This window comes from Pundamilia nyererei, unplaced genomic scaffold (assembly GCF_000239375.1).
Source record: "Pundamilia nyererei isolate P.nyererei 1_Seehausen unplaced genomic scaffold, PunNye1.0 scaffold00292, whole genome shotgun sequence".
NCBI classification, from domain to species: Eukaryota; Metazoa; Chordata; class Actinopteri; order Cichliformes; family Cichlidae; genus Pundamilia; species Pundamilia nyererei.
In genome coordinates this window covers 567,268-583,521 of record NW_005187693.1, presented here as the reverse complement: position 1 = coordinate 583,521, position 16,254 = coordinate 567,268, and the positions used below count along the sequence as shown (strand labels likewise).

General features: G+C 40.4%; 1 protein-coding gene across 8 annotated transcripts in view; it reads right to left on the bottom strand.

The window, feature by feature from the left end:
• Positions 1-1,519: 1,519 nt before the first annotated feature.
• The window catches only part of phka1a (phosphorylase kinase, alpha 1a (muscle)), a 31,854-nt gene continuing 17,119 nt past the window's right edge, over positions 1,520-16,254 (bottom strand). Inside the window, exons 16-33 of one of the 8 annotated variants that reach the window (XM_013915362.1) lie at positions 15,532-15,676; positions 15,273-15,351; positions 14,847-15,016; positions 12,394-12,555; positions 12,212-12,306; positions 11,977-12,122; positions 10,955-11,108; positions 10,322-10,480; positions 10,112-10,241; positions 9,334-9,435; positions 8,717-8,832; positions 8,201-8,236; positions 6,839-6,874; positions 5,642-5,680; positions 5,255-5,416; positions 4,949-5,002; positions 3,539-3,739; positions 1,520-3,457 (exon numbers count right to left, since the gene is read on the bottom strand). In XM_013915362.1, coding sequence (XP_013770816.1) covers positions 3,284-3,457; positions 3,539-3,739; positions 4,949-5,002; positions 5,255-5,416; positions 5,642-5,680; positions 6,839-6,874; positions 8,201-8,236; positions 8,717-8,832; positions 9,334-9,435; positions 10,112-10,241; positions 10,322-10,480; positions 10,955-11,108; positions 11,977-12,122; positions 12,212-12,306; positions 12,394-12,555; positions 14,847-15,016; positions 15,273-15,351; positions 15,532-15,676 — 2,160 coding nt within the window. In that variant the 3' untranslated portion in view covers positions 1,520-3,283. Of the gene's footprint in view, positions 3,458-3,538; positions 3,740-4,948; positions 5,003-5,254; positions 5,417-5,641; positions 5,681-6,304; positions 6,335-6,838; positions 6,875-8,200; positions 8,237-8,716; positions 8,833-9,333; positions 9,436-10,111; positions 10,242-10,321; positions 10,481-10,954; positions 11,109-11,976; positions 12,123-12,211; positions 12,307-12,393; positions 12,556-14,846; positions 15,017-15,272; positions 15,352-15,531; positions 15,677-16,254 lie in introns of all 8 variants that reach the window. The other 7 variants (XM_013915363.1, XM_005750913.1, XM_013915364.1 and 4 more) reach the window with 7 other exon arrangements.

The following is a 16,254-nucleotide window of genomic DNA, read 5'->3' as shown; positions in this document are numbered from 1 at the left end:
GAAGGTTGCCGGTTCGAGCCCCGGCTTGGACAGTCTCGGTCGTTGTGTCCTTGGGCAAGACACTTCACCCGTTGCCTACTGGTGGTGGTCAGTAGGCTCTGTCAGTGCGCCCCAGGGTGGCTGTGGCTACAATGTAGCTTGCCATCACCAGTGTGTGACTGTGTGTGTGAATGGGTGGATGACAGGATATGTAAAGCGCTTTGGGGTCCTTAGGGACTAGTAAAGCGCTATATAAATACAGGCCATTTACCATTTAATTCTTGGTGACACCGATTCATTAAAGGTACTGAAACTCCTCAGAGATTTTGGTCCATATTGAAAGGACAGTATCGCACAGATACTGGCTGGACATCCACGATGTGAATCTTTGGTCTCACCACATCCCAAATGTGCCCGGTAACTGTGGAGGCCATTTGAGTACAGAACTTGAAACTAGTTTGAGATTATCTGAGTTTTGTGACACTGTGTTATCCTGCTGGAAGCATCTATCAGGAGGTGGTCATGGACATGGTCAGCAACAATACTTGGGCTATGGTGTTGAAAAGATGCTAAGGAGCCATAAATATTCCACACCACCACAAGCAGTTCTGCATTTGGCTAGGGTCAGTGTCACTACTGGTAGCATGAGGCGATATATGGACCCTACAGTGGGTGCACAGATAGTCCAACTCCTTGACAATGGCACATCAACACATGCCTTTGCCAGTGTCTCCAAGCAAACTCTGAGGAGCATGGAGGAGATTCCAGGAGACAGACAGGTACTCTAGGAGAGCTGGACAATGACAAAGAAAGTACTTAACCCATCAGCAGGACCGGTATCTGCTCCATTGTGCAAGGAGGAACAGGGTAAGTACTGCCAGAGCTACAAAATGACCTCCAGCAGGACACGCGTGTGAATGTTTTTGATTGTTTGGTCAGAAACACGAGTTCATGAGGGTGGTCTGAGGGCTCCGTGTCCTCTTGCCGGCCCTGACCTCACTGCCGGTCACCGTGGAGTTCGATCTGCCACTGAGTACATTACGTTTTAGTCCATCCGACGGTGCCAGGTTGCACCTCAGACTGTCCAGGAGCTCGGTGATGTCCTGGTCCAGATCTGGGAGAATCCCCCATGACACCAGCTGTCATCTCAGGAGCATTCCCTGACAATGTCAGGCGTGCAAATAGGCATGTTGACCATACAAGCTACTGAGTACCCCTAATTACATTTAATAAGAATGGACTAAGCCTGCCTCATTATTTATACACTTTGATTTTTTGAGGTGTTTTTGAATTCAGCCCTCACAGTTTGGTTATTTAATTGCCACTAAACTTCTTGGCATCCTTTCAATTTCAACACTTCCTTACTGCTTCCCTGTTCCTTTATTTTTTGGTTTGAGCAGCATATTCATATATATGAAGTTAAACCAACAAAGCACATGTAACAGGCCTGAAAGTTCAGGCAACTGTAAGATGGAGAGAGCACTTTGAAAAGTTTAAAAAGACCTACTCAGTAACATGACTGATTAAAAACACTCATAACTGATTTTGATCATTTTATTACAGAATTAGTTTCAAAAACAAAAAACAGTCAACCACCGGCTTGCTCATCGATACTTGTTCTGATACGATCGGCTGTAGTTCACGTGGAGTGTGCTGGAACGCCCCAAAAGGACTGACGTCAGCTGATTACTGGACATTTAAACAGGAGGCACGATCAGGCATGTTCTTCAATAACCTTAATAATTTATTCCAAATTTGCCGTCAATATCGTAAACAATGAACCATCGAAGAACCAACAGACAAAATGTGTTCAAGTTTAACTGCAATTAATCTAAAAACAGAAACAAAATTACAGTTTCAGCAATCAGATGAGAAGATTAAGGCAAAGAAACGCATTAATACACTACACGCTGAAGAAAACGTTCTGAGAAATTAATTCAGTTCATTTATAGCTTTAAATAAAACAGCACTCCTGAAGTTTCAGTCACACAAACTTCTAGACTCAAAATACAACCATGTTAAGGCATCATGGCCTCTTTAAGACACTTACCTACAGGAGCCGACTTCAATTAACGGTTTAGACCTAAAAAAAATAAATACTACTTTTTTGTTTGCTTTCCATTTGTAATACACCGTACAAGCACACAGGACTGGAGGTATACGAAGACGGGTGAGTCTTAGAGGTTGAGCGACCAGGTGAGGTAATAAATTAGGAAACGTTAGAAGATTGATTTGAAATTTACGAACTTCATGTTTAAGTTACGCAGGTAACAGTGTTTGGAGGTGAAAATGTTTAAGGTAGTGATGAGCGCAAGAAAAAAAGAAGGGAAAACTGTATTTTCTGGCCATGTTGATTATAGCTGGGATACATTTACCTTCATTTCCACAGAGTGAATTAGTATATTTGGCTCATTTTCCCCATAAATAGATGAAAAAAATGAGCAGGGGATGGAAATTAACTGCTTTAACTCATCCCCCCTTTGAGAACTACTACGGATAACCCTCGTTTCTCTTGTCTAAACTTAGTTTCTGTCATATTTCCTTCAGAACAAAATGACTGGGTGTGCATCAGAAGGTATGGGTAGCTTACTAGAGCTACCTCTGGAAAACCAAATGTGCATTAATCCGCAGCTGAAAATAGTTCCCAACAAAAAGATGCATTATTTACCACAGTTTTAGTAACATTTGCTAATAACTATAACTATGATATTTTAGGAAATGTATTTAAATATCTGGCCAATGTTTATTTTGCTTTAACACTGAAAGTTTAAGTACGGTGCACAAAAAGCTTATGAAACAAGAAATTTTGAACTAGTGGATGATGTGAATTTATACTAGTTAAAATACTTCAGCTCTGGCAAGGGGTTAATCAACATTGCTGATTTCAAATTTCACATTTACGCTTCCTCCTCCTAACGTGTGCCATTAGAAGTGAATATCTGTGGATTTCCATCACAGCTTTTTTCAGGTGAGTAACACGAGGCATTTGAACGCACTGCCAGACTTAAAGTAGGGAACTGCTGGTGATTACTGAGAATAAAAGAAACACAGGAAGTCACCACCCTGAAAAGAGGAACAGACGAGGCTAGCTAACGTGGCTGCTACAGTTTGTGCAGCATTCTGTTGCTTCGGTACGAGCAATGGTTGAAGACGACGAATATTCACGTAAAACTTGATCTATCATCTGCATTAACACACATGTGGTGACAACACGAAGCGAGGCTGTTACGTTAGTTTATGTAGTAAAAACAAAAAACAAACAAACAAAAAAAAAAACAACTAACTGTTGCACCATCTCGTCTTCTCACTGTACGGCACACGAGCCGCTGGGCAGGAAGTCCTGCACGTACACCGCCACAGCCTTTGTGAGGTAGGTCATGCTCCCGAAGCGTCCGCTGGGGGCGCTGTCATACAGCAGCCTGCATATTCCTGTGGACGGATCCCTCTCCAGGATGTGCTCCTCTGCACCAAGGTCCCTCTGCAGAACAATGGAAGAAGAACAACCTGCTTTAGCTGATGGCAGGGATACAGACGCTGGAAGTTTAGAGCGACTGCTGACCTGGTCCTTGTCGAACATGTCGTTGGCCAGGTGGACGATCTTCTCCACATGGATTATAGAGCCGATGCTCTGGATGTCCACGTCAGCCAACATGGTGAGGACCAAGATGGCCTCCACCAGCAGCTGTCGGTACTCGGGCTGAGGGACTCTGTTCAGGACAGTCTCCACATGGACAGAGAACTTTATCTCCCCTGGGGTCATCTGGTGGAAAGTTATAGTTTTTATTTTATGAGTAGTTTGTAAAATTATTTAGTTTTAAGGTTTTTCTGTTTAGTTTTTAAGTTTGGTTTCAGTTAGTTGGATAATTTCAGTTCTTTGTTTTTTATTTTAGTTTTTATTACTGTAAAATATTGGATCAAATGTTTCGTTTTTATTCCTGGTTAACCAGGATGTTTTTTCACACCTAGTTTTAGTTTTGAATTTAATTTTAATGATCTTGGTGAGTAGATGAACAATAGATGTCTGTAAAGAGAGTTTCTTTAAACTTTACAGATAAAAAAGGTGATTTTCTTGCATTTATGCATAGTTTAAAACCTCTAAATAGCTATCAATCGAACAAAAAATTACAACTTTAAATGATAAAATTGTAGAAACAATCTTAATTACTAGCAAATAACAGAACAGAGGTTTTTGCTTTTGGCTGTTTGACTGTGGCTGACCTGACGGACAACACTGCAGACTGATGAAAGTTTTACTTACATTTTGAGGGGGAAGTAAGCAGAAGAAGAGGTAAGTAGGCTAACTACAATGAGACTCACATGTACAAGTAAAATGAACCAAAAATAAGCTAAAACTAAATATATTCAAACTTAAACAAGTGAAAAGATATTTCAACATATATTTTTGGTTTTTGTAAGTGGTCACAATATACAGGAGCGATAACCCTGATGCAAATATACAAAGCACTAAATGCAGCTTCTCCTCATTTATTTTTATTATTAATACTATTTTTTTATGTTGTTTTAAGTTTATCATTCAAAGTTATAGTTTGTTTGTTTTGTTCTATTCACAGCTTTATGAAGGTTTTAAACTAAAGTGTAAATGCAAAAAAAAAAAAAATCACCTTTTTTAACTGTCGTTTCCAGATTTCAAGAGGATTCATTGTGCAACATCATTCAAATGTTTGATCAAAGCATTAGTGTCTTAACAAAACGACACAATATATTACTCAGTATCGGTAAAAATCAGGATTAAATAGAGTCAAGGTTTTTCATGCAAAGTGTAGTAGCAGTAAAAAAAATGAAGGATTTTTAGGAATTTGATGTAATTTGGCAAATATCCCAGATTTTTCCCAAATACCCAACGTAGCATTTAAATGATAAGAAGACAGGTTAAAAAAAAAAAATAGAAAATACTAAAGCAGTAAAATTTCTCTCTTAGTTTCATGTGAAGTGTGTAATCAGACATCACCTCTCTGGTGGTTGAAGATGGAAGAACAAAGCCCTCTATGGACAGACCGTGGCACTGCAAGAAGTACATCAGCATCACCACAACTACCACACAAGTCCAAGTGTGACAGAAACTTTTGGTTCATCTCGTCTTATCGCTTTACATTAAAGATGTTTTAAATTTAACCACATGAAGGCTCACAACAGGAAACAATAATTATACGACAGGTTTAAAATGTAGAATGCAAATGTTTACCAATTAATCCAAGAAGTGAATAACATTAAAAAACATACTCATGAGTAAATATGCATCCGAGTCATAACTCACCTTCTGCAGGATCTTCCAGACTTTCTGGTAAAAGCCGACGGGCACTCGGTTCAGCGCCCCGTCCAGACGCCTCCTACGCAGCCACTGGCCGTGTCTGGTATCCTTAGCAACCGGAATCTTGTCTGGGATGTCGAAGGATTCCATGGACGGCAGCCGGAACCTCTGAACAGATGGGAAGAGAAAAGCGGAGTCACTCGCTGTAACTGTGTTTATTCTGGAAGAACAGCGCCCTCTTCTTGTTTTGATGCACAGTGACACCAGCTGACTGCTAATCCACATCTGATGCAGTGGCTCATGTTAGAGGGCCACTACAGGAAAACAGAAGAAAACAAACAAACAAAAACACTAAGTAAAAACAAAAAGCGGGAGAATAAGGCAAAACTTTACCCCAGACTCGATGCTTTCTACGTCCGGTGACTGCATGCCCTGAGAGGCAGAGAATAAAACATAAAAGAGGAGAAAGGAAAAAGAAAGCAAACAAACAAACAAAAAAAAAACTGACTTGAAAATAACTGAAGAATTAAGGATCGGTAAAAGCCAGCAAGCATGAATAAAACCAGGGCGTCAAGTGGGAGAAATTCTGTTAGAAAACCACGAATCACAGCACAGCTCCACCCAATCTGCATCATACTGTAACAGCTGGTTAAAGATCGGCGAGATCTTACTCACGAGTCGGACCTGTGGGCTCCAAATATTTGAGGTTTTACAGAATCGACAACTGTGACATTTTCCTACAAAGCTTACTATAAATAATTCTGCTTAATTAACTTAACTTTTCTTTTTCTTGTTTTAAATGGAGTAAAATTAAATTTACAGTCAACTCTGATTGGTCAGAGAAGCATTGGTTAATAATAATAATCACAATTATTAATTAATCAACAATAATTATTACTGATTAACAATTATTGGCAAATCAGTATCTGAAGCTGTGGTTAGCTGCTTAGATGATTACTATTGCAATGCAGTTCACTTGTTGAGCAGCCACTTGTTAATCACTCAAACCACCCTGAATGCTCAGTTATCAGACTTTAATGTCGTTATCACCGTCACCTTCAGGGTGGACGTCACAGATTGGTCGAGCTGAAAGGAAGAGAAGATCACAGATGGAGGCTTTAACTTCTGCCGAAACGTTTTCCATTCAGATTCCATGAGAGATGGGTCGAATCACCCACACCACCATCATTACCCCTCATAAGAGTGTGGCTGGTATCGTTTTCACCCTGTGAGTCTGATTTGGTTTTTAAGCATTACGGTAGGAATTGACTTGATCACACGGGGACAGAGGTTGCTAACTTTGTATCATAGTATAATTCCAGGTGTAGTTGAGCTCAAAGTAAAGGTTGAGTTTTAAGATGGGCGTGGCCTGATCAGAGTAAAGGATTCAATATAACAGACTCACACAGCTGTGAGCGATACAGCCACGGAAGTTCAGGTTTGTAGTCAACATGACGACAATGATAATAACCAGCCAAGGTTTGATTCAGTTTGATCAGAAACGACCTACAGCTCCACTTCATTTGAATGAAGTGTGAACTGAAAATTACAATTTCTAAATCTTCCTCACACTTTCTTTATCATCGTCACCTCAACTGAGTCGGTCAAAGACACGCTGCGGTCTGTCTGTAATAGACAAAAACACATTAAACAAAGGCCAGTTTTTAAATCTGCAACCCCAGCTTGCTCTTCCACAGCAAAGCCAAAAGCACATTCAAATCTTCCTCCTCAATACCCATGAAATCATCATCATCATCATCATCATCATCATCACGAGCAGAATTACAGCGGCTGCCTGAACCATCACAGCTTGTTGTTCCAGAGCTTTCAACTGTCTCTCACAGTCTTTATCCTCCGGGAGCGTTTACACAGTGTTTAAATCAACTTTAAATACAAATACATGGAGGGTCAGTGAATTTAGGGTAGTTGAGTGATATAATTCAGGCTAACATAATACAGCGACGTTGCAAATCTCATCTACAGATTAAGGATGAGAATTAATAGAAGTTTGTGATAAAGGTCATTCTGTGAGGTTAACACCTGCTGGTGGTTTAACAGATACACAAATAACGGCAGGAAGAAGTCACCCAAAATGGACACAATTATAGCAGGTGACTCAGGGGACCCCATCCACAGATCAATAGTTTGAATCATTTTTATTACCAAAAAGTTCTGGTGTAACAAGTTTGCAGTACACACCCTCAGCTTTAAAGCATCTACATTAAGGAATAGTGATATCAAACTCATCTCCCCTCATGGGTTAACTGCAGCCCCATCTGAACTCATGCGCAGCCCAACCACTGAAACCATTTCATTTCAAAGTCTATTTAAAGTTCATTTCTACTATGGGGTCCCCATTATTCATTTTTTGTTTTATGAGATGCTCTATAGTGGGAAATAAAAATAAAAAATCTCTCTCTCTCGATACACACACACACACACACACACCTTGTCTGATAGCCTATAAAGTTTACAGTTAAATGACTGATGTATTTTAGGTTATCTTAAAGAAAATAATGCATGTTCAAAAAATAAAATGACATTCATCAAGACTGGTGTCATTATGTGTACACTACAATTTAAGAATCATGGTAAAAAAATAATATAATTTTTGTCTAACCCAAAAAAACAAAACAAAATAGCCATAAGTTTCTTTTGACTTAAGGATGTTTTGTTAGCTACTCTCCAAAATGTTGACAAAACTCATCTAAAACCTTCATCATGATGAAGTCTGAGGAACGCAGCTGAAAGCTCGGGAGCAAATAAGCAGGCCTTGAGTTTTACAAATGAACAGCCTCCCTAATGATCGATCTGTTGATCTGATCGATCGGTGAGGTTTACACAGAAGGTGAATTAACAGCTACAAGTAAAAAAAAACAAAAATAAAACAACAACAACAAATTAACAGATGTCATCACTGTAATAGGTAATATTCTTTCATGTGATCATCACCTTAAGTGTGTCCATCATGGATAACCTGCGATCCACCTGCAACACAAGGACCAGGTCGTGAATGAACGACTGAGCTGTTCTAACAGACATAATGATTCAAATCGATCAATAGTCTCGATCTTAAAGCCGACAATTTCCCATCAACGAGCCACCGCTCTCCTTCAGCACATGCTTTCAGCTCTCTATGAATTACTTCATGTCCCACCAGCACCCTCTTCCAGGTGAATTAGCACCTCATTTAAATCATTAACATCACCTTGTTCAGATCCGTCAAAGACAACCTTTGCTCCAGCTGCAAAAACACAAAAGTCGAGTTTGCCAAAAAAGCTCAACAATTTCAAAATAAGAGCCTCTCCTGCCTCCATCTCCATCTCTGTTTAATGGGCTGCTGAGTTTACTCGTTTCATGACAGTCAAATGTTAAAGTTGACACAGTGTGTGTGTCTGAAGAAGCGCTTTAAGATGAGCTTCCTATGTGGAGCAAGGTAACTGTAATCTCACAGTCATGGCATCCTACCATTTTCATGTCGCTCTTCAGTTTGCTGATGCCGGCTCTCTCGCTTTTAGTGGCTCCCACATTCCCGAGATGATGGATCGAGATGGCAGGACTGACGCCGGCATCCATCTCCCGAACTGTGTGGAGGGTTGAGGAAGAAGAAACAAACAGGACAGGCACAGAGAGAAAATAAATGGGAGTAAAGGTCAAACGGTGAACGTGTGGATTTTTGTTCAAAATCAAGTCTGGGAAAACAGATTAGGACAGCACACAGGGGCAAATACTCCCATGCTGACCAAGCTACTAAAATAAATAAACACACACACACACACACACACACACACACACACAATGATATCAATAACAAGAATAAACAATCTAGAGAGGTCTTCTCTAGCAGTTAGTGGAACATCGTGCGTGCAATGTTACAGTTTCTCTGTGGAAATATGAGGCCTGTCAGTGGCTTACTTATTAAAAACTGTTGCCCACCCTTCTTCCACAGCATAATGAAACAGATTACTTTGGCTACACTCTTGTCAAAAGATTTCTCTTTTCATGTGACGACTGCCCTACCCAATCAGAAGTTGGAGTTGCAGCATATGACTGGTTCTCGTGTTACATGAGGTAAGAGGTCTCACCACTGCGCTCCACTCCAAACTCCTTCCCGCTGAGGATGTGATGGAGCAAGTTCTTCAGTTCAGACGGACTCAGACTCATCAGGGTCTCTGTGGCCTCCTCTCCTGTTTTCACAAACGCAAAGACAAACATGACACCTGAAGCCCGTACTATGAAGAAAGATTACTGTGGAGCTTTAAGTCAGAGTTTCCCTTCCCATGAAACAGACTCTTATCTGGCTAAATCACCATGGTAACTTATGCTGAACACATAACTTGGTTAATACATTACAACAAAAACCTTGAAGATAAAGTTTACAAGAGTGAAAGAAGACTTCATTAAGATTTCATTTCCCACACATTTATTTTCTTAACCTTACATCAAGCCAAAGAGGCCAAAGAAACTATTTGGAGGGAAAACCAAGGAAAACATTTTACGATTGGAGGCAATATTTCACATTTAACTCGCATCAACAAATTAATCAGTTTAATAAGATCTGTGATTGTGTTTACAGAATGTTGATGATGCACTGCTTGGATACATTTGGGGTGTTTTGTTGTATATATGTGCTTTTATGTCCCGGGGCTACAGTTGTAAATTAGCAGTTCTGTTAAAAACCAACACGTAGTTCATCCTTGTTCAATTTACAAATACATGGTTTGTAACGTTTAGGCTGAATGTGATCTTTGGTTTGTTACTCCACTATAGGCATAAAGTCACAATGAGAGACATGGATTTTTAGTAACAAACTTGAGTAATTTACTTCTTAAAGCCCAGCTTTAAACCACCTTCCCGTCTTACCTGAGCAGCCGAGTGACTGAGCCAGCTCGGTGGCCATCACCTGGATGATGAGACCGATTCTCAGCCTGAACATCTCGCTGAACAGCCTGGGCTGAGTCCTGATGCTCATAGCCAGGTACACCATGATCTCCTGGTGGAAAGACATTTCAAGGATGAAGGACAGATAGAGGAGAAGGTTTTAAACACATGATTGTGGAGGAGGTAACTCACCTGTGTGAGAATGGCAACACTGATGTTGTTTTCACTGGCCTCGTCGATAAGATTCGCCAGCTGGTCCGGCGGTATCGGAGCCGTGATGGTTTTCTCTCTCGGCTCAGGAGGGAGTCCGATCGTCAGGTGCTTCTGGTGGGCCAGCAAATCAGAGCAGGCCTACCGAGAGAGACCACAACCAATTAGGAAAGAGCAGGAAAAGTTAAGGGCTTGCTGGTGGGAGATCTAATGCAGCATGGAGTCAACTGATAGCAGAGGGTTGGCATTTCAGAGGTATTTCACTCCAACTTCAGGAGCTTTTCTTTAAACCTTCTTAGAAGTTTTTAATTTAACCACAAACTGTGGTCAACTCATTTCAAGCTTTTCGGACTCTGTGACTCGTTACATGTGAAGGTAAGAGATGAATGACTGAAGATTTAAAGGCACTCGTAGAGTTCAAATCTGTGCCAATAATGAACAATGAACCCACCAGTTGTTCATATAGATTTTAGTTTTACATTATTTTTTACTTTACTTAAAACTGTAGCTTCAGGACTTTTTTCATAATCATGGCTAAAACAGAAGATTCACTAGTAACGTCACACCTGACCACAGCTTCTGTACGCTGCCCTGTTATCTATAGCTGCACCGTACCGAGTCGAGCTCCTCCACCTTCTTCCTCAGCATGCCAGAGATCATCCTGATGAGACCCCAGTGTTTCAGTTCACCTGCCTTCTCATAAAGATCAGTCAGCAGAGACCTCACAGTGGAGCCTTTACCATGCACACCCGTGTCCCAGTCCATACCCCTGACAAAGGAAAGACAGCAAGGGCTTTTCATTCTTTTCAACGCCGTTTTGACATGTCACAGCAGCACAGTCTGAATCAGGAGCGCTTAATGACTCAACTGTGGAGTCAAGTTCAGATACTTCTTCCAGATCCTGAGACTCACACTGATGAGCTAGCTTGGTTGGTTGACTGTTTGCATGATGCAGCACAAAATAAGCCAGCCAAAGACGCAGCCGTACACAGAAACAAGCCAGCCAAGCAACAACAAGACTTCACTGTCTGTAAATATCGGTCAAAACTATGACTAAAAATTATTTATTAAACAGTTTTTTATGTGTAAAACACAAAGAAAACAAAAAAGTAAACAAACTGCACTATTTTGCTTCCACGTCAAGGCGGCGACCTCCGCTCAGCACAGCTAAAAATAGAGAGCGCTACAAGTTGGCCAGTCAGCCGATGACCTTTAGACTTTAGTTCGTTGTTTCTTGTAAATCCTTAGAGTCTTCCAATGAGCTGTAAGTGAGCGTGTCACCATTACTAAATCACAATCATTCAAAAGGAAAAAATGTAAATGTTGGGCTTTAACCTGGTTTTTCACATTTACGAGGAGATATTGAAACAGACTGTTTTGTTTTAATCCTTCTATTCTGTAAACATCCATCAACTGCTGGGCTGCCGGTGTCTGGGAATACACGCTTCCCTAGCAACCAGTGGTTGCCGGGGTTAGCTGACGAGTCTCTAGGCTTTTGTGACTGAGGCTTTAATATTTTAATACCAAAATTAAGTTTGCTGCAGTTCCTGCTTTTTCGCATCACCTTCGTTGTGTTTCATATCTGTTTTAATAAAAATCATGGTGATGTCAAACACACCCAGCCTCATGTTTCTCACTTGTCTTTGTAGAGGATGTAAAGTATATCAGCCTGGTCCTGCAGAGACTGTGTGTCTTTCAGCAGCTGGGCCAAAGCGTTGTAGTCGATGGCTCCGCTGGCATCTCTGGGAATGCCACTCTGTGTTGTGACCCCTGCCTCAGGACCCTGGAGTGAAAACACAGAGAGACCGAGGAGTCTGCAAGTGAGCAAAGAGCTGACATCAGAGGAGAGAAAAGAAAGAAAGGAAAAAGAACCTGAACGTCTGGTGATGCAGGAGAGTCTGTAAGATTCAGGTTGAGCGTCGGCTGAGGAGAACGAAACAATTTGCTCGGCAGGTACATGTTGACATCTGAGGGGGAAAAATAGAAAACAACGTTTTATTATTAAATTTGTGATTTAGTCGAGTTTGTCAGTCGGAGACGAAGCGCCGACTCACTTTGTATGTTGAGGTCCTGAGCTTTGTTCATCAGAGTCACCATCTCTTTGGTTTTGGTGGCCGCAGCCTTGAATCTGCTGAGACCTCCCACCGGACGCTTGGGCTTCTTGGGGGCAGAGTGGGCCAACAGGTGGTCAAGGTACTGCGCGAGGTCGTCATCCTCTGTAGGGAGGGACCAAGAGAACAAAACAAAGCGATGAAGGAGGGTGGGATGAGGAGAAGAACAGAAATGTGGAGGGGGAAAGGAGGAAAAATGAAGACGCAGAAAGAGATCATTTACTCACCACTCTTTTTTGTACAGACAAGTGTTAAAACTGAGTTTCCTTCTAAACTTCATAAAGTACTAAAAAGAAATAAGATCTGAAAACCATTTTTCATTTTATGCTAATTTATAAACTTTGAACTTGCAGCTTTTAAAGGGTTTGCTCACTAAAATCTCACAAAAACAAAACTTATTGAGTATCTGAGCAAAAAAGATCTTCGTTCATTTCAGGTGGTTTACAACAAAATTAATATTGTTTTACAGAAATTTCTGTTTTTCCGAGGAACAAATTGCAAATATTCATAAACACCATTAAACGTGACAATTGTGTGTAATAATTATAATGGCTTTTGTGGGTGAGGCTTTGGGGTGAACTGACCCTTTAAACTGAAGACTTTATTGGTCACAGCCATGCTAGCAAATTGTGATGCATTTAGGGACCAAGGGTCTGTAAACAGGCGTTTAAGGCAAATCTAACCAGCTGTGCGTGAACACAAACAACACAACCAGAAACTGAGAATGTTTTCATTCTTCCACTCGTGTTAAGATTTTGAGGCGTTTTAAATGCACCACAGTCAAAAATATACTTTTTATTTTTTAAAGAGGACCCATTATCTTTATTTCCATATTGTCATTTTTCAATCATGGACTCTCTACAGCAGCAGTTCTGAAGCAAGTCATTTTAGCTCCTTCCTAACTTTCGTCTGATTGGCTGCAACGCTTAAACCAAATGTGGGGAACTCCAGGCCTCAAGGGCCGGTGTCCTGCAGGTTTTAGATCTCATCCTGGGTCAACACACCTGAATCAAATGATTAGTTCATTACTAGGCGTCTGGAGAACTTCAGGCCATGTTGAGGAGGTCATTTAGCCATTTAAATCAGCTGCTTTGGATCAAGGACACATCTAAAACCTGCAGGACCCAGGAAGATCCCATCTGCCAGTGGGCGGAGCTTCTGTGCTGTAATTCCCATATAGGTATTTTTTTTTTCTCACTTAATGCATAGCCAAGCAGAGCAGAAAAATAAAAATAAAAACTGCCTGAAAATGCTTTGTTTTAAATATTTTTAAAGTTTTAAATTGAGTGTTCAGATTGAACTCTGGCTTGAAAGGATCGTTAAATCTGAGCGTCTTTTTTTCTTGTTGACTGCAAATGATTTTACAATTTTATTGTTTTACAAGCATTAATATCCGGTTCTAAAACAGAGCTAATGATTTTATTTGAGGATTTATACTAAATCTGAATATAGAGTACAGTTAAATCTGATTTTTATTTTCCCTCTTTCAAACCAATAAACACCAGTTATCGACTCACACTGAGCCATTAGATCCTCCTCTGTCCCAATGACAGACACAGGAGGATAGGCTTTCTTTCCAGCCTTCAAAAAGGCTAAACTTTACTGATATAGTAGCTTTTACCCCGCATGCATACATTCATTTATTCAGTGCTTTTACTCGACTACTGTTCAGCACTACTTTCATATTTGCCCTTCCTTTGCAACATTGCATTTATCCATGTCTGTGATTGGTCAGACGATCATTAAAGAACTTGGCAGCAATGTTTAAAAAGTGCAGTAAAAGAAAAACAAAACATTTTAATTACTTGTATATTTGCAGACCTCATTACCAAGCTTTCCTGTGTTAAATATGAGCATCAACAAACTGACTGTACATCAAGTATATGACAGAAAATAAGGAAAAGCATTAGAGGTCCACTTTAAGGTCCATTACAAGTCAAGTTTTGAGTTATTTTATGTAATAATTTAGAGCAAAAGAAGAAAAATATTCCAAGTTGCCCAACAAGGCACCCAAAGCCCCGAGTGGAAGAACTCTGATACACAGGGATGATGGGTGATGATGATAGGATGAAACAGGAAGTGTTGATTAATGAAGTCATGGGTATTTGATTTTAGATTTCACAATGAGATGGCATGAGGGGAAAAAAGAAATAAAATGTAGATGCACAGATGCAACTCAAAAATCAGCCAATGTTAAAAGAAAAACTGTCAACTTAAAGAAACTGTAAGTCTGCTAACAGCTGCTGGGGTCTGTGACTGTGTGAGTATTTTCAGGAATGATCGAACCAACCCAGGAAAAGAAAAATGAGCTGTCAGTGTGAGCTCCGGCTTTAAAAACGTGAATCCTGGTGTCACCATTCCTTCTCCACCCTCCATCCACGCTGTGTTTTTCTTACCAGCATCATAATGCAACTCATGCACGTATCCATCGCCGTAACGCTCATCATCATCACCATCATACTCTTCGTCGTGGCGGCCCATGCTGCCAGAAGCCTTACCGTCCAGGAAGCTGAGGTGAGCACAACAGGAAGTGGTCAGGAACTCCGACAGCTTCCCCGTCTGGATCCTAAAGACGAAGAACAGAAGAGGAGGGGATGATTATGAGAACTGGGAAACATTAATAAGCAGTTTGATGCATTTTAATGACAAATCTTGGCAATTAATCAATAAAAGAGGATTTTAAATAGTCTCTACAGTGCAGGAAAAACTAATAAAGTCTTTAATTGGACACGCAAAGAAAGACAAAATAAATAAAACAAAACAGAACTTATTACAAGTTGTCAGATGTAAGAATTCAAATTTAATGCAAAAAAGAAATTGACCTTGCTCCTCCGTAATACCCGTCCTGTAATTTCTTGAGTGTTGCCAGAACTGCAGGGTCCAGGTCTGAGTGATCTTCAGCTGAAGCACAAACACAAGATGAAAACGTGCAAGCACAGAAAATGTAAACAATAAAAATACTTTTTTTTCCCAATATTTAAAGATTTCCTTTCAAACTCTCTCTACCATTAATAATGCAGGTGCTTCATTTAATAAATAAGATGTATTTGGACATTTAGCAGAAAAGGTCTTCTCACTCACTCAGCATCGTCTGTGAAATGGGAAAAGTGACAGTCGGTCTTCCCGTCATCCTCCATCTGCATGAGAGGTAGGCGATTTCTGTCCTCAGCATCTCCACGATCATTTTATTATCCAGAGCCAAATAGAACTGCTGATGGTCAATGAACTGAAACAGAGGAAAATGTGTTTACTTAAGTTTATTTAAGTCACCAGATTTCCCTTCACCAGAAGGGAATTTGGGTGGTCTGCAAATCTCATTTTATCATCAATCTCATTTCTCATTTTGACCCAGATTTTATTCACAGTATATGATCAAAAAGAACAACAATTGTGTGTAAATGTGGGAGCTGCTGGACTTTTGGGAGAGGAATACTGTCCCCATGTTTTGGCACAGATGGTTTCTCCTTCCCTGATGGAGCTTTAACCTGCACGTGTGGATGAAACAGTGAAGATGAAGGACCTCCAGTATTGACTGTTGGCCTTTGTCTGCTGCACACAGAGATTTCTCCAGATTACCTGAATTATTTTAGGATATTCAGTACTGAAGATGATAAGACATTCAAAGCCTTCATAATTTAATGGCGGGAAACATTACAAATGTGGAACAGCTTCAGTAGACAGTGATGAACTTCTGCACATCTTTGCCTCTCTAAGACGCTCTTTTTAAACCCACTCATGTTGCTAACTTGTGGCCAATGAACCTCATTAGTTGCAAAATGTTCCTCCAGCTGTTTCTTTTCACTT